This window comes from Osmerus eperlanus, chromosome 12 (genome assembly GCF_963692335.1).
Source record: "Osmerus eperlanus chromosome 12, fOsmEpe2.1, whole genome shotgun sequence".
Lineage (NCBI taxonomy): Eukaryota > Metazoa > Chordata > Actinopteri > Osmeriformes > Osmeridae > Osmerus > Osmerus eperlanus.
Genome location: NC_085029.1, coordinates 6,370,788 through 6,393,714, shown reverse-complemented (window position 1 = coordinate 6,393,714; position 22,927 = coordinate 6,370,788). Strand labels below are relative to the sequence as shown.

Below are 22,927 nucleotides of genomic sequence, written 5' to 3'. Positions count from 1 at the left end.
AGTTCATCACTCAGTTCTGTGTGTTTGTTATAATTATACTAGATAACTTTTCCAGAGTTATCTCTGCTATAATTAGTGCAAACCGCTAACTTGATATTAGGCTACTCGGTGTAGAATGATGGTATTTTGTTGAAATGGTAGCTAATGTGCTAGAAGTAGTTGGAGAGCTCACTGTCTGCTGTCTCTGCTGTAAATGTTTACTCCTGTGTTACAGCTCAGGGGAATATTTCATTTATATGCATCTGTATGTTTCACTCATTGAACAAATACATTCTAATTCTATACTGTTTTGTTCGGCTTGACGTAGCGTCCATTATCTGGGTCGTAGGTAGCTTGAGAGAGGCGGCGCCTTCCAGCGAGGGGGCCGAGCTTCAGCTCCTTCAGGCGACACGCCCCCCCAGTCTCGAACAGAGAAGACTGATGATTTTCTTACGATTTCAAAGCCTAATTTAACATACTTGTCAGTGTTTTTTTTTTCATTCGAATTTGGATGGGTAGTTAATAACACATTATTCTGTGGTGTGGTGAACTTGAAACTCGTTTTTAATTCCACTTTACAGGATCTTTAAGCAGAGACACCTCAAAGTGCCATCCACTCAGAGGTCCAATCTTTCATGTAAAGCATGAAATGGCCAGCTATAGTCACTGCCATTTTGAAGCTGATTGCAAAGCCCATTAGTACATTAACTGGCATTGTCTCTTTCGAGTTGTGAATGCATGGTGTTTGAAGTACTGTACAGCAGGGGCGTGGCCAGAATAATCTTTTTGGGTAGGCTAGAAAAATATGGATAGGCATCTTTTCATTTTTTTTACTTATTTGCTTTGCGATGTGCACCCGACGCATAATTTTTCTGAGAAATTTTCGTTTTTGGGTAGGCCTTAGAACAAATTAGGTAGGCCTACCCCTGCTGTACAGTATGCAAACATAGCTGACGCTGTGTGCTGAAAAATGCCCACAATTGTAATTAGCATTCTTTGGTTGCTTTTCACAAACCCTAACTTATTCAGGACTGCAAGGCTTATGTAGATGAGTATGTTTATTCACACACTGTCATTGCTGGAATTTGCCCTTGAGAGAACAGGAAGTTGTATTTTGTACAATACAAATAATAACAGGACCTACATGGACCATCAATTCCTTTATTAGGATTTTAGTTAGAGAGGTAATGGACAACTGAAACATCAATCTGTCTGAAAATTGGCCCTTGTATTTCCCTAATTTTGAAACTGTGGTTGATGAAAAGATTGTCAGGCTTGGTTTTATACTTTAAGAAAGATCTAGTGCCGCATTCAGTTGTAATATATTAACATTGTTCTGGAGTGTGGAGTTAACTACAAACTGTGGAGCTATTCATTTAAAGGGAAATAAACCTAGACTAGAGTACTGTGATTATTGTGCAACGCAAATCTGGCTTTCTGGACACACTGAAGACCCTCATGGAACTATGCTTTGGAAAAAATAAATGAAACGTTCTCAAAGCGGTTAATGGTTTCCATCACTTAATGCTCTTAATGCTGTGGTTAGTTTCCATTGCTTATTAATTTGAGTTTTGGAATCAAATAAACTCCTCCCCTATACTGCCCTCAGGAATCAAGGTATAAAAAACACACCTTCTCCACGGCATGGATATAATTACTCACAGACAGGCATAGTGGGGGGGGGGGGGGGGGGGGGACTTTTTGGTACAGACACGAGTCACTGTCACAGAACTGTTTGGAGCAATAGATAGAATGCCCAATCTAGACATATTTTTTTTCTTTAAATCATGAGATATCTTTTAAGATCTTCCTTTAAGAAAGACACTCCATGGGAGGGCTGTCATTGCATGGTCCATTGCATTCTTGGTCCAGTTTGCGTATAAACTGTAGGCCAAGAGGTTAGTCAGCATAATGCATCATCTAGGAGTCATAGCAGACATTAGTCGTCATTCCACAAGCAGAATTATCCAGTATTACAGACTCAACCCTGTGATGAATGGAAGGCGCTCATATGAATCATTCCTTATTATGGAAAGAAATGTAATACTGTCGTCAGCTTTGAAAGATTATTTATGTTTATAAAGCATTTGATGCAATAATACAGTATTTATAGTCAAATATCAGCACATTGTATTGTCAAATACTTGTTGGGACTGTGGTCTCACTGTATGTATATGTGGTTGGTCCACAAAATACCATAAAGCTAACATAACCTTCATTTAAATGCAATAAAACAAGAAGGTTTAAACGCACCAGAGATATCCTTCAAACAAAATGATTACACTTGAGTTTGAATGTGTTGAATAATGTTGACCTTGCGACTGTTTCCCTCTGTGTCTTCCAGTAGGGGGGGCTGCTATAAAATTAGGAAGGGATATTGGATTTATTAGGTTTACAATGGGTTTACATAGCTGCAGGCAACGATAAGTAGGCTATAGTTAACATGAAAACCTAAATACTTCCCACCATAGTCATGAATTAGAGTGTATGCAATGTAAAAGGTTCCGTTTCTTGTACTTCCCATGAACTGACTTTTTCTGCGTTCTTTAGACAATGAAAAACGTATGCAAAAAATAAGAACAATTTGGATGAGTTTGAAGCAATAGCATAATCTTTTCCTATCGTCAACACATAGGTGCATATCGGTGCACGTCTGCGCGGCAGATGTTTTAGCCTACTAGGAAGGCTACGTTTTCGCAAAGGTTTGTGCTGAAATAACAATTTTGCTGCATTGTTAAGTACAGTAAGCATCCTTAAAACAGCCCCCCCCCCCAAAAAAAAAAAAAAAAAAAAAAAGATCTGTAGGCTTCCTCGGAACTCTGCGCGATTAGCCGGGCAGTTGTCGTCATCAGCACCCCAGATTTTTTTCTCTTGTAAATGGATGGGGTTGTCCTGGTTTATGCAGAGTGCAACAGAGGCCGAAAGATTGGAACAACTTGTGAATACCAGTCACTTTAGCGTCTAGAGTAGCAAACAGAATGCTTGGTTTCGCTGAAGTTCAAGATTGTGAAGTTATCTCATAAACGGTGCGTTCAGAAAGAGGGTGCAGTTCCACAAAGTTTACAATAGAAAGGAAACTTCAACTCAACGCTGGACTGAAGTGGCAGCTTTTAGACTACTCAACATAAGCCTTCGATATGGATTATATTTATTTATTAATGTACTGTTCAATCAGTTTGATATTTTTGGATCACAAGCACGCTGCAAAGTCACATGGTAAGTTTTAAAGTATATTTAAAACTTGCCAGGCAACTTTTTATCTCAACTTTCTATTAGTTTGGTCTACCGGCAACTTCTTTTCCAGTTTTTTTTTCTCTCTGCTTAATAGAAATTTATGGTTTAACTGATAGGATAGCATTCTAACTCCGTAATTGAAACATCAAGGCTCGTATATCGTATCTGGGAGTTTTCAGTATTTTCCAGTCATACAACTGCCTGTCGAATAATTAATTAGCACATCCTCGGGCACAATCTTTTTTACATACAATTCGCATGTCATTATACTTTAAAAGTAGCCAACACATTAAGCATGCTCTTGATATGCACTGCATTTGATCTACGCTCTCTTATGACTGTATCCTATAGGTCTGTCCCTGGATGCTTTTCTCAATTCACTATTTGTTCCATCAGAAAAACTCTCTGGAAAATTAAGTGAATACGGTCTTATCGTGCCATTCAGCACAGACTCCCATGGCCGGTATATTTCTCACGTGGTGTCAGCTGGAACTGGAAGTAAAGGTGCATCACCCGCCGCGGGAAAAAGACGGGTGGCACGTAGTGCCGCCGATACGCCCTCTATCACCACAGCTGGCCAGCACTTGTTTTTTAATGTCACTGTTTTCGGAAAAGAACTGCACCTACGTCTGAAGGCCAATAGACGGCTCGTTGCTCCAGGTGCTTTTGTGGAGTGGCAAGAGGACTTCGAGGAAAAGGCCAAGGAACGTATTCATGGAGACTGCGTTTTTACTGGAGATGTGTCGGATATGCCAGACGCCTCAGTGGCCATCAGTAACTGCGATGGACTGGTAAGTCAGACGGCTTGATCATGTGATATAAAAAATTGAATGTAAAATCGGATACATTTCCCAAACGGACCTTGGGTAATATTTGTCAATTTTTGCAGTCTTCTGGACGTGGTATTGCATATGCGTTTCACACAATGGCTGCTGTTAACAATATTTCCATAGCTGCCACATGCCCAACTCCCTTTTTCTCCAGTTGCAATGTCCCTCCCACCTAAAAGGCCCCAACCAGTATCTGTACCAGCATTACATTGAACTGCGTAAAAGCTCTCTTTCTCTCCTTCTTAATACAATGTTTTCTATGGTTATCTTGGTCACTCACTGTCATTATTATTGTTACAATTATTTTATTTTAGGATACCTCTTCACAGGATGCTTGAGGCCTTATGGCAAGGAGTAGGCTAATATCTAACAGACATCCATGGCTACTCAAGTGACAATCCTCACAGGAAACTGAGAGTGAGAAACAAATTGCTGAGTTGCTGATTGACAATCAACACCCGCTTTATTTTTCTTGGATGCATGTGTTAACAGGTGTTAAATTTGTCACCAAGAGGCTCTTTTGACAGTGTTAACTGTATGCAGTCGCATACATATAAATGTTTACATGCAAATGGTACGTCTGACCTTTGTTAAGCCAAAACACACTTTCCAGCTAAAAAGAGCTTTGGAGTGGACTGAAGCAGAAATTTCTTCACACACAGACATTCAAAAAATGCGTGAAAACACCTGGTTTGACAAAACCTCTTAACACTGTTGAACCATGTGTGCTTCATTGTGTCTCCTTTGACTGTGCTCATCTGTGTGAACATGTTCAGGTGTTTTGAGTTGGAGGGTGGCAGGTAGACTTTCTAAACAGTTACCACATCATACAGTACCACATAGAGATATTGTCAATGCAGTTGTGAACCATTCATGTTGGCCATACGTATCAATGCTAATGCACACTGCTGTGTAGCTTTTATGCCATTAGCTTCTCTCCCCACTGATGCCTGGAAAATTATAGATCCCCGCTATTTTAAAGGAACACTGAAATCACAGAGGCATCAGTTTGCATGTGAGGAAAATACCTGTTCACTCGTAAGAAACATTAACTGAAAGATCAAAACGTGAGATGTTGTTCTTGTTACACAACTTCATACTATATTTACCAATGACATGGCATAGTATAAATAATTGCTCAGATGTGTTCAAAGGGATGGATTTGATTCACCCCAAGAATTAAGAATTCCATCTGTTTGCATCCACTGTCCAGTATGGTGAACCATTACTATCCTGCCATGTTCTACACCACTGAACTGTACTTCAGGTTTATGATTGCAGCCCATTCTGGCTACCCAAAGCCTCTCTAATGCATTCCATGCACCCATTAGCAGTTGATTAAGAAAGGAAACAAAGAATATTATTGATGAGATGACTTACCAGATCAATAATAAAACAAATTATAAAGCCATTATGAATTAAATGCACCCTGCTGGAGGTATCTGGGGGTCAGATGGCTGAGTGGTTAGGGAATCGGGCTATTAATCACAAGGTTGTTGGTTTGATTCCCGGCCATGCATAATGACGTTGTGTCCTTGGTCAAGGCACTTCACCCTACTTGCCTCGGGGAGAATGTCCCTGTACTTACTGTAAGTCGCTCTGGATAAGAGCGTCTGCTAAATGACTAAATGTAATGTAAATGCTGTCCTTTTAATAATGTTTTTTTAAATTCCACATCAGCCACCACATTTTGGTTCCAATTCCGGAAACACTATTGCACTTTCATACTTTAGTATAGGACAGACCACAACAGACACCCAAACTATAGCACTTAATCCACTTCATCCCAACCCCTCTACAAAAACTTTTAAGTCTCTGACATAGCTGAGCTCTGGTTTGTAGATAACTTTTATTCATTCAGCAGATATGAGCAGTCCTGGCAATCTGAAATATTTGAAGGCATTTCCCCTCCGTTGGTGGTCAAAGTGAATGGTCCCTTTTGTGGCCATGTTTTATTTTTTTTACACAGCTTTGGGGCAAGTGAAAATGGAATATCATTTCATTTCAGGAAGTGAGCTTGACACAGCCAGGGTAGAATATAGTCCATGTGTTTCATTGAGCCGCAGCCAAGATAAACAGCAGCCTGTCTGAGCTTGCTGGAATTTTTTTGGAGAGTGTTTTGAAGATACTTAGGGAGCTCCTGGACAAATGATTTAGTCTGAGACATGGGTTTGATGTGTTAGGCCACATAAGATCACGTGTGATGAAAGGACTGAGGGTTGAAGTGGCTCGTATCTCTGAGGTGGCCTGTACTGTTTGTCTTTGGTGTTTATCTTCCAGTGTCTCCAGTGCTTAGACTACGCCTGCCTATTGCCTTCAAAAAGACGGTTGATTTCATCCAGGTTAGACCATAACAATGTGTTACTGATAGGCTGTCTTTATAAGGACACGGACACAAGGACCTTTGGTGGATAGGAGGTCATTTTCCAGTAAAAGCACAAGTTTCTCGTTAAACTTTTTTAAGCACACCACTGAAACCCCAAACCATGTGCCACCAAGTTTTGTTTCTTTTTACTACAGACAAGACATCCCACAATCCAGTTGTATGTCTGTCGTCTCTGTGGAGCATCTGAAGCGCCCAGACTCTTAAGCGGGCTGCATGACATCACCAGAAATGGATTACGTTATCTTGGTTCCTTGCCAGTGTGCCTACAGGGGCAAAACTGCTCATCCCAGGCATCCAGCACATGACAGATGGAACAAGCCACGTGCTAGGGGGTGTCAAACATTTGCCCAGTTTATACTGGATTTCCTAGGGATATATTTGGCCCTCAAATGCACAGACAATTTATTAGCCATACTCAAGAGGGTAGCCACACAAGGACTGCAAAATCACCAGGTGATTTCTGTGGAAAGTGGAGAGTGAGTAGCATTTCTGCTGGATGGCAACAGCTGTAGGCTAAAGCTGCGTTCTCTGTATTGTTCTGAGTGGGCAGGAATGATGAGTGTGATTACGCTGCGACCGCTCATGTGTTAGGAATTAGCACCAGTGACATGGATCGAATTACAAGTGTGATGGGAATTTGAGGATTGGGATGACTGTGCTTGGAAGGGAGCTATTTATGCATCCATCAGTTAAATACAGTGAGAGCCACCTAGCAACAGCATCAGAATGGGACCAAACTTAGTCATGGCTGGCAGCCAGGGCACACACACACATACACACACATACACACACAAACACACACACACACACACACACACACACACACACACACACACACACACACACACACACACACAAAAGACACTACACCAAGGACCAGACACTATTATTACTGTAAATTATTCTAATAAATGCACACACACCAATCTAGAACTGGAAATATACATGGCCAATATAATTTTCAAGAAAGAGTGGTGTGGCATTAGAATGTTCCAATGTTGAAACTCAATGTACTTACTCAATACAGTAGCCTATGGTTCGAGAAATGTTTTTAATGCAAATTAATTATCTGCAATTTAGGGGTTAATGTTTACTTTCTTGTTCAAAGTTATCCTTCTATCTTTCCATCATCAAATTAACATCTAAAGAGGTTTATTATAATGAGTGAAGGTTAAGTCCAGTTTCTAAGGAGACAAGGACTGCTGTCTACATAGACAGATGTGTGTGAGCTCTCTCTCAGCACCATTGGTAAACAAGATTAACATATCCTGTCATTTGTACATAGTAAAACCAAGGTCTCTGTCAATATATATCTCTTCCTCTCTACAACACATGTTGTTCGGTTGTATTTATTAATTTTCAAGGTACTTTTACTTAATTTATACAATTTGATTAGCTTAATTGTATTTTGCACACAGACTCTGTCGGTGAATTATTGAGGACTGACTGTGCATGTTACTCAGATATGGTGAAGACACAAGGACCACGCATAATCATTGCTGCTCTAACAGAAGAAGCCCAAGATCTCAGACAATGATTAAAGTGTTGTAATTAACATAATTAGATCATACAAATTATTCTAATAAAATGCTCACATATATACATGCACACATACACACACACACACACACACACACACACACACACACACACACACACACACACACACACACACACACACACACACACACACACACACACACACACCAATGTCTAGGATAATAGTGCCTCTGCAAGACAAGTAAGAATGTGTCCTTGAAAACATAGCTTTCTATCCCCAGATTTACTTTAAACTGAGATCCCTGTTGACATTGGACAATCAGCAATAATTTTAGGTGACAGAGGTGACTTGCTCTCCCCATCATTTCATAAAAATCTCATTCTTTGTCCTCTTTTTCTCTACAAAATAAATTTATGTCATCCCATCTTTGATGTTTGTCCCCTTCAGGTTGAATGCCAGTCATGATATGCCCAATTTTCACTGTATAATCCTCATCCTAATCCTCAACTATGCATGTCCTTTCTGGCACACCGCTGTGAGAGATGAAAGCTGATGAAAAGGAATCAGATAGTAATCCTCTACTCAAGGGACCTGTCCCATACTATTATTTCAACCTTTAACCCCTCCTGAGTCAGCACAGCTAAGAACCTTATCTAACCATATGGTCAGTTTATCACACACTTGTATCTTCCCCCTCTCCAGTGCTGAAAGTACAGTAAAGATTGGATCATTCTGCAGACAGCAAGACTTTTTGCCTACAGACTGGGGATATTCAATTTACTCACTGTATGTTAACAAACCATCAGTAATGCAGTGTTCACCTTCGAAGGGATTGTACAATTTGTTTTGATTTAATGTCTAGGATGCCTAGAGTGAAATGGTGTTGGGTAGTCAGCGTCAAATTCCCAGTGTTGTCACATTCAGGGCCCTATCTTGCACCCAGCGCAAGTATCATTCCTAGTTTGCACTCGACGCAAAGCGGACTTTTCCCTCCACAGACGCACGTCGGAAAATTAGGGAATGACCGTGCGCGCCGGCGCAAACGTTCCTTGGTGCTATTTTGCAGTTTCAGAAAAACAATTCCGCCAAGGACCAGGAAAAGCGTAGTCTATATGGCGCGTTATTCAGATGCTATTTTAATGGCGCATGCTTGGCCCGTGAGCACTGCTGGCGAGGCCAGGGTCTTCTTCCTGCGAAGCTACGTTACATTATTTTGATTTATTGTATGGCTGTGTTACATTTCTTTCATGTCAATGATTAAAGATGATTTTCAAATCTCTATGTATGTGAACTTGATTTGTAACAATTGTGGCAATTTCCTCCCACGCCTGTTTAACCGAAGCTAATTTGGGTGGGTTTCTTCTCCCATTACAATCAGAATCAGAATTCGATTTATTCGCCATGTATGTTACATAAACACAGAATTTACTGTGGCAGGAAGGTGCAAACAATCAACATATACGGGTCTTAAATTAAGTAAAAAAGTACAATGGTTACAAAGTTATTTGCGCTTTGTGTTTTGATACTTGCATTTCAGATCGTTAAAATAGGGCCCTAAGACTGCTTGATTAGAGCCCCCTGAGGCAGAATGAACTCCTGTCCACAGTATAGATCAAACAAGTGCACGCCTGTGACTGAAATTATATGTTTTCGATGCAATCGACCTCAAATTGCAGGTTAAGCTCTCAGGATGACAGTGAAGACATTGATTTCTGTTAACATAGTAGTTTAGGCATCCTTAGCCCAAGGGTTTATTCAACTTTTTGTTATTTGGTTTGCATCTTTACAGGAACTCATATACTGGATCCTTATTAAAGACCTCAGGGATGTCTCAAGCTAATTAAGTTCCAAGAACTCCAACAACAGTACACCATAAATATGCATTGTAGCTGTTGAATTGAATGTCATATCTTCAAAATGTCCATTGGGATGTTGAATTCATCCGTAGTTTGTGTTGGGTTTACACATATACTGTATGTTGTCCTGGAGGAGGACTCCAACTACTAGTTTGCCTAGTCAAGGGAGAAGGTCCCTTGAATTACATAAATATCCACCTTCAAAGTTTGTAGTGTTGGTGTGTGGAATTTAGTGTAGCGGTGAGCTTAAGGATGAGATGTGTTTGCTTTATTTTATTTACTTGAGAGGTCAGTGGCTCACAGTATGTGTTATGCTTTGCGTATTGTGTGTTTTCGCTGCTGCATTTGTGAGTGTCCTTGTGACTGCTTTGCTGGGATGTACTACTTCAGTCACTACACAAGACGGTAATGATGTAGCTTTGGGCTGCTATTTGAATTGGGCTTTGATTGCTGATCACAAATGTACCTATTAAAAACAATGATCCCCTGTGTTGGCCTTTATTAGTTGATGCACATGGATGGGTTGATCTTAAGTAAACATATTATAAAAAGCCTTTCTTTTCATATGGTTATGTTTCCATCAACAAACAAGTCACTGCAATTTAATTGCTTTGCTTCAAGTACAACAAAAGTTTTGTTGTGCATGGTATGTCTACTAAGCAGATGACTGATGAGTTTAATGATGGTGAAATCCTAGAGAGTTCATGGCAAATGGCTGGTAAGAAATGTTTTGCATAAATATTAAAAGTGTTAGTTGAGGAGGTCATGCTGCCATTAACATGGCTCTTTGTGTGGATTTGTTAAAAGTTTTCAACAAGCAAAGTGTCTGCTGTCAACAAATGGTCTACTTCATTTGTGTTCACTAGTGTTTTAACGTTAACTTATACATCAATTTACATTTCCACCAAATATGGATGTCACCGGGTTTTGAGGTTTGAGTATGTGTTATGAGGCTCAGGTGAGGCCAGGCTCCAGACTATGTGTTTCCCACTGTGCCACTCTCAAGGCGTGCCTCCCAGATGTTTGACCAATGCAGTGGTACGTCTTCTCAAGACACACCAAGTTCACTTTCCACCCGGCATTGAAACAACCACAGAGGAAGCTTTCGGGCATGCCTTGCTTGGCATTTCCTGGTCTTGCATTGGATGGATCCCACCCGCACTTACCTCTCTCTTTCTTGCTGTTAAACGTACAACCTTCAATTCATGGTTTTGTTAATTTTAAGTAGTGTGAAAGGATGCTTAGCATTTTTGTGAGATTAGTTCAATTTAGCTTCAAAAAAGTTCTCTCTGTTTCATATTTAGATTTTGTCCTGAAATGGAAATATACATCTTTCCCTTTTAATTAACAAAAGGGAGTTGCAATCGGATGTTCTATTTCCTGAATACTGCACACTGTGCCTATTCCATGTAGTAAAATTGAAATGTTTTTGGAAAACAAAGACCAACTCATTAAACTGGAACTTTAAAACATTTACTTACTCAATACAGTGGCTTATGGTTTGAGAAATGCATTTAACTTTAATGAATTATATGTAACTTGAGAGTTAATGTTTACTTTCTTGGTCATGTTTATCCTTTCTGCCTCTCTTTCCTCTTCAAATTAACATCTAAAGAGGTTTATCAGAATGAGTGATGGTCACGTCCAATCTCTTAGGAGACTAGGAGTGCTGTCTATGTGCAGATATGAATATGACAGATGTGTGTGAGCTCTCTCTCTGAGAACCATTGTGTAAACAACTATTTAAACACATTTTGTTCAAATTTAGTTTTTAATTTGCAGCCTTTTAGCTAATACAATTAGGTAATACAATTGGTACACAGGTACTGTACACTCTGTATATGAACATAGAAACGGGACTCAATTGTGGGAGAACGGTTCCTATTTCTACATCATTCCCCCATCTTCAGCCATTTTCGAAGTCTTCCAGTCGATTAAAAGCTCTGTAATTATAGGATATGAAACAATTTCAGACCATAGAAGGGGAGGACTAATTGCGGAAACCTCTTTTTTCCAGGCAGGCCTTATTCGTACGGATAACGGGGAGTTTTTTATTGAGCCCCTCGAGAAGGGCCAACAGGACGTGGAAGTGAAGGGGCGTGTCCACGTGGTCTACCGCAGATCAGCCATCAAAAGGGAATCAGGCCAAAGAAGGGAGGACCTCCACAACGAAGGTAGGCAAGGCGAAGGGCGTGACGTCAGCGGACACAGGGGAGGCAGTGTGTGGCGCGTGTGTATCTAAGATGTATTTCGTTTGATGCCCAAACAGTTGGGAGATTGGGAGTCGTACTCAGATTCCTTGGGTTCTTAAAAGTTCCTCAAAAAGGAATTTATGTGCCCCCCTTCCAAGAAAATAACAACCACACATGGCCAACATACAGCTTCCACCACCAGCTGGTAAAAATGAGGTATTCTAACATTGTATAGTAGTAGTAAAGGAAAATCTTTCTCTTTGTAGTAGGAACCAATGCTCAATGAATTCATATTAGATTTCCTATTATACGTATCTCCTCCTGCGACATTAGCTTCAACATCTGGTGGTTAAAGATCCTGTAAAGTGGAATTGAAAACGAGTTTTAAGTTCACCACACCACAGAAGAATGTGTTATTAACTACCCATCCAAATTCGAATAAAAAAAAAAACACAGACAAAATCAGCAGTCTTCTCGGCTTGAGACTGGGGGGGACGTGTCGCCTGAAGGAGCTGAAGCTCTGCCCCCTCGCTGGAAGGGGCCGCCTCTCTCAAGTACCTATGACCCAGATAATGGACGCTGCGTCAAGCGGAACAAAACAGTATAGAATTAGAATTTATTTGTTCAATGAGTGAAACATACAGATGCATGTAAATGAAGCTTGTTCCCCTGAGCTGTAACACAGGAGTAAAAATGGACACCAGAGACAGCAGACAGTGAGCTCTCCAACTACTTCTAGCACATTAGCTACCATTTCACCAAAATACCATCATTCTACACAGAGTAGCCTAATATCAAGTTAGCAGTTTGCACCAACTCATAGCAGAGATACCTCTGGAAAAGTTATCTAGTATAATTATAACAAGCACACAGAACTGAGTGATGAACTGCTGGCGGCGGTGGATGGTCCAGGTGCGACTGGAGGAGGAACTGCCGGGAGGGCGATGCTCGGTACGGCTCTGCGCTGCAAGAGAAGCCGTGTGTCCGTGAACCCCGTCTGTCTCTGGTCCATGTTAAAACTATCCGCTGTGAAATGATCACTGCAGAGGCGGCTGTTGGAGTTTATCCGAAGCTTTCCATCAGCGTGGCTCTTCACAAAATCAATCCACCTACTTTTCCTTTCCTCATCAATAGGGAAATTAAATAGCGTTGCAGCGCAGCTGAAGTTCTTGCATCCAGGGAAGATGCAGTTGCGGGTGGAGGGAGACATCCTGAAGCTAGCTAACTAGCTGATGTAGGCTACAATAACAGTACAGCAGGAGGAGCCATTCAGTGATCTGACGTAGATCGGTCATTTTTTGGCTCCACCCATTAAAACCTGATCTGAAAACGGAAGAGAAACTGTTCTACGGTCTAACTCCACATTTCAGTGCGACAAGGTTTTCGCGCTTTGCACATGCTTTCAGGAACTCATTTCACATGTATATAATGTACTGAGAAGCAAATCATCGAATTTGCTTTACAGGATCTTTAAAGTTAGGTTGAATCTTATTATTGAGGCAATTAATTCTCTCCCCAGGTGACTGCAAATGGGATGTACGGGCATGTGCTTAACCGCTCTTACGCTCCACTACTACATATACTGAAAGCTGTACCTGTGAAAGGTTTTTAATCTAGTACCTTACTCATTGTTTCCAAAGTGATTCTCCTTCAGTTTGTACATGTTCATTCACCCTTCATCCAGGGCTTCTTTCTTATGACTTCATAAAAATCTTCAGCTGTGGGGCTCTGTCTGAAACTAACCCTAGAAATAGAAATAGTGTCTTTAATATGAAATGGTTGTATTTCTCAGTAAAGTGAACGTTTCCCATCATCCATGCAGTCCTGGTCTTAGACTATTTCTGATTCCTGATTATTTAGGGTGAGAACCATGGCCACTCTATCCAAGTGTTTGCTTAGTGGATCAGAGCTGCTATTGTACTGTGTAGGGTGTGTAGACTACCACTTCTGACCCACTGCCCCCACTTTTTTATAATGCATAAATCTTTATGATGAGGTTACACTCACTGGCCCTGTGACCCCAGTAGACCAGGCAGACTAAACAGAAGTCATAAAGTGGTAAAAATACTGTACATTAAAGTGTCAACTGAACAAATTCCTCCAGCTCCCCCCCATTTCAGTCTTCACCATATTCCTGTTAGTCAGTAGGCTATACTGTAGCTGTAGCCCTGAGATGCACTGACCCTTGCTGTGTATTTGTTCATTCACATACATTCATATTTTATATTTAATCTACTATAGTATGTTTGATTGTTGACATTTGAAGTATAGTATAGTACAGAAATGTGACAGTACACAGACAAATGTGTTGAGATTTCTCAGATTGCTGTGGTTTTCAGCCAATTACAAACTATTTCTTCATACATGTTTATGTTGGTGGCAGCCTATTGTTTATTTTTTTAATTCCTTTCTGATGCCATATTCGTTTTTCTCCTCTTCAGAAGCCCTAACACGTCCATCTGCTGTTTGCATATACTTTAACCTGTCAATACTCTTCCTGAAATTGCCCTTTGACTGTACATGAATGCACAGAATGTTGTTATTATCTACATGAAGTCTAACCCTCTTGGCTTAGTGCCTACTATCTATATGCCTCACAGTATTGAGAGGAAAAGGAGATTCCTTGCAATCATCATGGGATATAATAGCTTACACCCCATAGCTGAATTCCATGCTTTTATAATGCCAGTGTCTTTTTATATGCCAGACACTGTACATTCCTTCTTGTCAACAACAATGCCATTAAAGATGTTGATTTTCTGCAATCACTCTGTTCCAGACTATTTCCTTGTCTTTAATTGTAGACTCACAAGCTATCATCACATCTTGAGTTCATTTAATGGGGGATTACGTAAAGCTGTCAACCAATACAAAAAACATGGAACTGTGTTCCAAAACGGTCATATTCAGATTGAAACAGTTCTGTTGAGAACACCAAAAACGGACACAACGGTTTTTATTTCTTAGATGTTGTGCGAGATCTTTATAAATCTTTATTATAGTTGATTTAGTTAATTTAATGAATCCAACAAACACTTGACATTAAATCAAACTACTAGGATTCCAGAAACTACCAGATTTAAGAGGCTAGTCAGACAGTTATGGGACTGTAACGCATGTCATGTAGCTGCGGCAAAATCCAAATGTATTTGTCTAGTTGTCTTGTGTGTGTTTGTGCACCCTTGAACCTCACAGAGGTCTCTCAACCATGTAAATGTACGTACCTGAAGTGATTTGATGAAAGCAAGAACTGAATTTGGGAGGTGGTCACTTGTACCCTTGATTCTTAGAAGACCTGAGAGATTGAACCTAGTGAGGAATGACACCTGACCCACTTAGAGTTATTTAGCAAAGGCCGCATCCTGTTACCATCAGTATGTATGTAAAAAGTGACACAGACAATGTGTGTACTGTGTACAATATTTTCCATACTCACTTGTCGGGGCTTTCATGTTTGTTTTTCAGTGACAGACTTTGGAATTGCAGACCTTCCCAGTGCTCTGGATCTAGTGGAACACAAGCTCTCTGAGTCGGAGCGCAAACGTAGGCACGCCAAAAAGGATGACTACAACATCGAGGTGCTGCTGGCCGTGGACGACTCTGTGGTGCGCTTCCATGGGAAGGAGCACGTGCAGAACTATGTCCTTACTCTAATGAATATAGTAAGTCAGCCTCATATCCCGTACCTCATGTTGTCTACATGCTACAGAATGCACACGTCAAACTTCAAACATTCACCTGTTCTGTCCGGAACAGGAAACGCATAACTGAGCCTGGCCTCTGCCCTTGTTGAGACTCGAGTGTGTAAGGACAGCGTGACTGTGTTTGCGAGGTCGGAATGACAGCAGAGACAGCACCATTACAGACACAGCATTGCTTTCGGGTACAACGGTCAGAGACCATATCATCCCTGCATGGTATGGATTTTCCCTGCAGGTCTCTGGCCTAGTTTCTCGGGCACACCCTGCCCAGGCCTCGGACGTTGCCACATTTCTACCTCCGGCGCGCGACTCTCCGCTTTTCTCTGGCTGTTTATGGATTACCGATGAGAGTAAAAGAAGAAAAAAAATACTCAGCTTGTTCAGTACGGGTTCCACCAGCTCCTACCACCCTAATCTGATTACGGAGCCAAAATCCCTCAAGTCAGATTTTCACAGGGTGCTGGTTTCACTCTGTAACAGTTACCATTTGGGCCCCGCACGGTGGTCTGCTTAGCCGAGCTAGGCCAATTACGGAGCTGCCGGGGAGCAGAGAGGGCAAGGGGGTGGGAGTGGCGGTGGGGGGGAGCATGGAAAGCCCTCGGGGGGCTCTCATAGGTCTGCGAGCACTGCCAGGACTGACCCGCCTGCAGTATATTTTCATGAGTTGTTATTTGGTTTGTCTGCAAAAGTCTTGTCGTCAGAGCAATCTCAGATATTTCATATAATGGCCACCTGATGAGGACCTGTAGAAGAACATGCTAAATGACTTTTTTTCAGTCTGAAAATGTATTTCCTTGTTTTCTTTGTACTGACAAAGCCACTTTACAGTTGATATAAAATTAGTTTCAGAACAAATGCATGTACATGTGAGTTATGAATTACAGACCATTTCACATCTTGATTTTCTCCATGTAATTACAATCAATAGCATTCTAAAAGAGGAAGTGCACTCTACACAAAGATACTGTTTGGCAAAATCGTTTAGCTCCACTGTTAAGCCAGTGGCTTGCCATGTCTGAAAGAGCTCTACCCATTCAAATCCCCAAGAATCTTTTCCATGGTTAGAGAATGTGTAGTACCACCTGGAGAAACTCTCCCCGAGGGATTGATTACGGAACATCCTGCCTGGACAAAACCAAGAATACTGCTGAGGTGCCTGCATACAATGGCTGAGTTGTTTGAGAACGGACCAGGGTTTTGTCCATGTTGATGTGATCCTGTACACAAGCCAGGGACATCCAATGCCTCCAGGCCACAGCTGCTATGCTCATTTTCAGACACAAGCCGCCATCGTGGTAATTATCTCCAAAGGCTTTTGAGGTTTTCAGTGGGGTCTTAATTCAATCAGTCATTTTTATTTTTTTGATCTGTCAGACGTCGAAAGAGTTGGGGTCTTAGATTTCAAAAAAGGGGTGAGGAGTTTTTTGTCAGGGCTGTGTATAGAAGTACGGAAGGTCTAAACATTTATAGCAGAGAAACGCATGCAATGACGCATGTGCAACTGCACGCATTGTTTTTGTATTTACAAACACTCTTGATGTCTGTTCTGGTCAATTGCCCACGGCTTCTCTGTTTAAGGTCCAACATAAACCCACAGTTATATAGGTCAGCATCCCATTCAGTCTGGGAATTGGGATACAATACCAACCTTGGAGAATTAAAGGTAATTTGAGTACACTTAATTGAGCTACAGCTTCATGAATGTGATTTTTGTTCCAATAATAGCCCTTGGTCAGGTTTTATGGTTGGTGACACAGCTGTTGGTAGCAGCATTAACAGAGAGATGTCCCTAATTTCCTGACGGCTCCCATAGTATATTTTTGTACTTCTGTTATTCAAATGAGCAGCACTCATACTCTTTGCTTATCATTTGTCAAGTTCTTGGACATCCCTCCTCAACAAATAAACACACGTGCATAAATAAGGGGACGGTATCTCCCCTGTCTCTGCGGAGGATGTACATTCCCGCCTGTTTTGAAACTCGGCATGTAGTCTGTCTGCCTATTGACATGAATGACATGGTAACCGAGTAAGCTTGTTTATTTCTGTACTTTGTCATTTGTAAGGAGCACGACCATACTTAGGGAGCGCCAAGAGGAGTCATCAGTGCATTCCTTTATCATTAGGGTCCTGGATTGTTTAGAAGTGTCACAGACATGGTTGATCTCCTGGGGTCATTCCAGGGCCTATACTCTGTTCAGGTTGTGCACTTGAAAACAAAGCTGTCACCTCTGTGCTTTCATAATCTTGAGAGCGGATGTCATTGACACAGATCTTGCTAAACATGAGCCAACATAGCTGGTTGCAGTGTGTAGAGCAAATATACTTTGATTTGTAATCTTTCAAGCCCAGAGCACAGAATACCATACATTTTCCTTCTTATTTTTTTAAATTCCACTGGTTTAACATAGTAGAAATCGTATATCTTACAAGTGGTAAGGGATTCATAAAGTGTTCTGTAATAGAGACTGGGTCTCGAGAAATGATAAAGAACACATGGTCTAAAATGTCTAGACCTTGTACAAACTGTCTAGTAACATTAGCCAGCGTGTCAAGTAAATGTGTAGCCAGACACAAATCTTAAACTAAAGTATGCCCTTAAAAGGCTGATTGTGTGGCATACATTTATTTCCTCATGACAGGTTTTGACATCACACAGAGACATATGGGGGTGTTTTGTAAAATGCAATGACCGTCTACCAGTCATGAGTCAACCAACTTGGCAAGTTGCTAATCACAATCGGTAATGAGCATGTGCTCGTGTCTCTCTCCCCCTTTTGCAAACCACAAATTGAAGCTGTTGATTGACGAAAGACGTCCCAGAAGCGTGTGGACATGCAGGGATCATTTGATAGGGATAAAACATGGCACGTCACATGGAAATTTTACTTGGGGTTTGCGTGATTCCAAACCCGCCCTCCTCATTAGATATGCACATTCCATGCCATCATTATTAAACTAAATGGCAGCATTTCTAGGTCAGTCTGCTCAGTCATTGCATAATAGCACAGGCTCATTGGACGCCTGCCAGTGTCTAACAAGATATCTCGAATGCACATGATTGGCTGTTAATTCAAAATTCATAGAATTTAGCCCTGTGGCTAAATGGGCTCAGCGCTAGCATGAATTGCGTTTCACAATCAATTCCTTCTGAGATGGGGGAGAAACACGAGCAGAAACACGCTGGTGTGTTCAGGGAAGTTAAGTGGAGAAGTGCTTGTCTTGTCAAGTTCTATGGGAGTTTATTAGTGGGGGGATGCTCTTAGAATGCTTTTAATGCTTTGACAGATAGTATGTACACAGCATAAAGCACTATTATACTATTATAACATTTACATTTAGTCATTTAGCAGACGCTCTTATCCAGAGCGACTTACAGTAAGTACAGGGACATTCCCCCGAGGCAAGTAGGGTGAAGTGCCTTGCCCAAGGACACAACGTCAGTTGGCATGACCGGGAATCTAACTGGCAACCTTCGGATTACTAGCCCGATTCCCTCACCGCTCAGCCACCTGACTCCCAATAATCAACATGACGATCAAGCCGCCTTCTGACTGTCCTGTCAATATGAAAGCCAGCCTTAAAGCAACATTTCAGAGCCAGACTGACTGTCTGCAGTGTAGTCTCCCTCTCATTAACCAGACATTGAGGTTCACAGCTGTCCTAGAGACAATGCAAGGCCATCACTACTCCCTAGAAGCGCAGCACAGTCAAATAGATTCACTTCAGCGTTGCTTTAAATGCCCTCCAGTTGTTGTATCCATCCTTTCCCTAGCCTTACTTGGTTTCACAGTTAGAGCTTCTCATCAGCCTCTTGAGCAGTGGAGAGCTCCCTTCCTCTCTCATCAGTGTATCCCCCAGAAACCACAGGAATTTGGGTCTCAATGCATCATGTCCCCTTTCAAACAGCTCTCAAATAAGGTCAGTCTGTCTTCTTTCAGGGTATTCGCCAGTTAATGGGTGTGCACATACCTGGGTCTGAGTGCTGGCAGGTGCTCTTTTGGTGGCCTTAGTGAACTGAAATTAAATGAAAAAATCACATGGGAGAATCTGGAAGAAACTGAGGTGTGCCACAATGCAAATGGGAAGAAAACAGACACCAAAAAAGGTTCTTCATTCGCATTTAAATAAATACAAAAACATTGGTTCAAGGATTGATCTCTGTGATGTTGTTTTGATTTTGTCAATTTGTGGAAGTTCCTCAAAAATATGTACCATTTCCATATTTAGCCATTCTTTAGAATAGTTTTTTTTAAATGTGTTGCTTTGAGCTGTTATTATGGGAGTTTGATGAAGGTGCTTGCTGGCAGGGATGCGTCTGCGAGTTAGGCATGGTTGAACGGCATGAGAGGCCTGTATTTGGAGGCCAGCAGACTCTTGCGGTACACTTGACAGCCTAGCGTTTGCATCACGCTTCATTTCAATGATTGATGGTGTTTATCTCATTGCCCCCTCAGGTGGATGAGATCTACCATGATGAGTCCTTGGGAACCAACATCAACATCGTCCTCGTCAGAATGATCATGGTCGGGTATAGGCAGGTAAGCGTTGCAAAGAGTGCACATGATGCACAATGATAAACATGGGTTACATACTTTATCTTAACAGTTGTACTGTACGTTGAATTCACATCAGGCCAGTTAGCATTAGTTCTGTGTTGAGGCATTAACCTTCAGAGTACTTTGTTTCTGCATACTGTTCTATTCGTTGAAACAATGTTTTTTGGGCTAATGGTTTTGGCTGCTCATACACGCATGCAGCGAAACATTGGCATCATGTCAAAATAAACAGATTGGATTCTTTTCGTAATAACTTTGCATAAAAACATTCCCAATGAATGCCTCTCGTCACATGCCAGACCTACACTGCTGATATCAGACGTTTACTTCCCTAAATGAATGTCTCCATTCGTTATTCATCAGCTAGTTGCTCGCATTTGAGTGTTAGGCTCGTTGTCGTTTGCTTGTGTGGCCAAACATGCATCGGATTGCTCCCTTGACACCACTGGGATTTTTTATCTGCACAACTGGCTGAAGCTTATTCCTGACAAAGCACATTATGTCTGGCTTCTCCCTTCAGTCTGGTTGCCAAAGCAGAGATGGTGTTTACATAGCCCTCATTAGATGAGCTTAAACACGCTGGACGTGCCTCCATTCCCTCTGAGGAGCAGAGAGAGAGAGAGAGAGAGAGAGAGAGAGAGAGAGAGAGAGAGAGAGAGAGAGAGATAGAGAGAGAGAGAGAGAGAGAGAGAGAGAGAGAGAGAGAGAGAGAGAGAGAGAGAGGGGATGAGTTGGCCATTCTGGTTGTTAATTCTTCTGAACAGACTCATTCTCTCCAACCACTGTAGGATTCAGAAGTTACTGTAGCTAGTAGATTTTCCACTCATATCACACCTCACTGCAGTTACTTATTTATGATGACACCCCATGCCAATTTGGATAGAAACACACTTGGTCGGGTTTGGGTTTGCATAGCAAGTCTAGCCCTGTTATACACAAAGGTGTCCAGGTTCAATATAGTTGATCTTTTGAGACCTTATTTCCTTCAGACTTCCATCTAGACTGTTTTACTCCAATAAAATGACACAAAACTTAATTCACCGGAAGTATAGGACCTCCTAATTTCCTGTCATTTTTCTCTGTTTTATCTTTTCATGCCCCATGTTGACTTTTAGCAAAATATTTTATTGAAAAGAAGAGAGGCGCCATTGAACTATGTGACAGAATTCTCATTCACACATGGACCACAGCATCAGCGCTGTGCTTTGTTGGCCTGCCTCACACATGTGATGTCTGTTTTGGGAAGCACACATGTGCGCACATATTCCACGTCTTTATGATAGTATTTCATATTTACAATAGCATATAAGGTGGTTATGGTTCTTCCCTTTGGCACTTATTTGTTTTTTCACAATGTATGCTTCATGTTTTGGCTGCTCGCAATGTTTGGGGCTATCTCGTTGTTATGATCAGTGACCTATGCTCTTTGGTAAAGCTCTCTCTTGGAAGTCACTTTGGATAAAAGCGTCTTGCTAAATGCATAAATGTAAATATAAAATGAGCATTTTGACCACTTTTCGTTTTGTGCAAAGTCTCGTTGTAAGATACACCATTGTCAGTAGTTCCAAAAGTCTCAATGCGGATAATTATTTTCAGTTGAGATGGACTGCAACCTTCCTCCTACATTCCCAGTTGATGTTAGCTTGTTTTATTCCATAGCGCAGTGAGCACTGTGATCACAGCTGTGTCCTTATGCTTCTGTCCTTGCAGTCAATCAGTTTAATTGAGCGTGGTAATCCTTCACGCAGCCTGGAACAGGTGTGCCGCTGGTCCAACACTCAGCAACGCCGCGACCCTGATCACGCTGAGTACCACGACCATTCCATCTTCCTCACAAGGCAAGATTTTGGCCCCGCAGGTATGCAAGGTACTGTATTTCTCTCGATCGAGGCCTGTGCAGACTGAGTATGCTGAAATCTGCTTCCATTCACAAGGGTTGGCTTCAAGTCTTTCTCAGGTAAGGGCCCTGGAAACCTACAGGTGTGGGGGCAATTCAGGGAAGGTCTCCAAAAAAGCCATGACCTCGCTAAGTGGAAAGCTCAGAATTCATTTTTCCAATGCCTTATTGACTTGGCATTGGTGCCAACCTGTGTTTGAAAAAATCTAATTGAATAATCAAACAAAGGTTTTTTGGCATGTAGGGAAAAAACAAAAAGATTGCAGCACATACTTTTAATTTGGGGGGGTTGATGAAAAGCAATTATCCACTTGTCATTAATGAAGGATCTATCAAAGAAATGGAAAAAGTTTACGCAGGAAATTGAATCACACTCATTTGCATCTGCCGTGTTTCTAATCTAATACGGACTATGCTTCCTCATAAAACTGAATTGCAAGTTAACATTAGACATGCTGTGCAGAACTGTACCAACGTTATTTGCAATCTTAGAGTTTAATGGCTGCAAATAAATGGACATGGTACACATACATTTACACTACAATAACATTTGGAATTAACACAGTTCACCATAGTTGACTGATCGCCTCGTTTTTGAAGTTGGACCGACCATCTCTCTGTTTGACGAGTATTGCGTGTGCCTTATTTTGGATTTTTAAAGTACATGTGTCATGTTTAAAGGAGGATCAGAGACTACCGGCTGTGCTTGTCACACCTCAGCCGTTGCCATGGCTTCTGCTGTGTTGTGTTCACAACAGCCCTGTCTCTATGGTTCCTTAGGCTCAGTAGGGC

The 22,927-nt window shown here is 41.4% G+C and overlaps 1 protein-coding gene across 2 annotated transcripts in view; it reads left to right on the top strand.

Moving 5' to 3' along the window:
* Positions 1-2,867: 2,867 nt before the first annotated feature.
* Positions 2,868-22,927, top strand: part of LOC134031842 (A disintegrin and metalloproteinase with thrombospondin motifs 14) — a 36,970-nt gene continuing 16,910 nt past the window's right edge. Inside the window, exons 1-6 of one of the 2 annotated variants that reach the window (XM_062475581.1) lie at positions 2,868-3,195; positions 3,610-4,004; positions 11,804-11,960; positions 15,444-15,640; positions 20,137-20,220; positions 21,949-22,096. In XM_062475581.1, the coding sequence (XP_062331565.1) occupies positions 3,117-3,195; positions 3,610-4,004; positions 11,804-11,960; positions 15,444-15,640; positions 20,137-20,220; positions 21,949-22,096 (1,060 nt within the window). In that variant the 5' untranslated portion in view covers positions 2,868-3,116. Of the gene's footprint in view, positions 3,196-3,609; positions 4,005-11,803; positions 11,961-15,443; positions 15,641-20,136; positions 20,221-21,948; positions 22,106-22,927 lie in introns of both variants that reach the window. The other variant, XM_062475580.1, reaches the window with a different exon arrangement.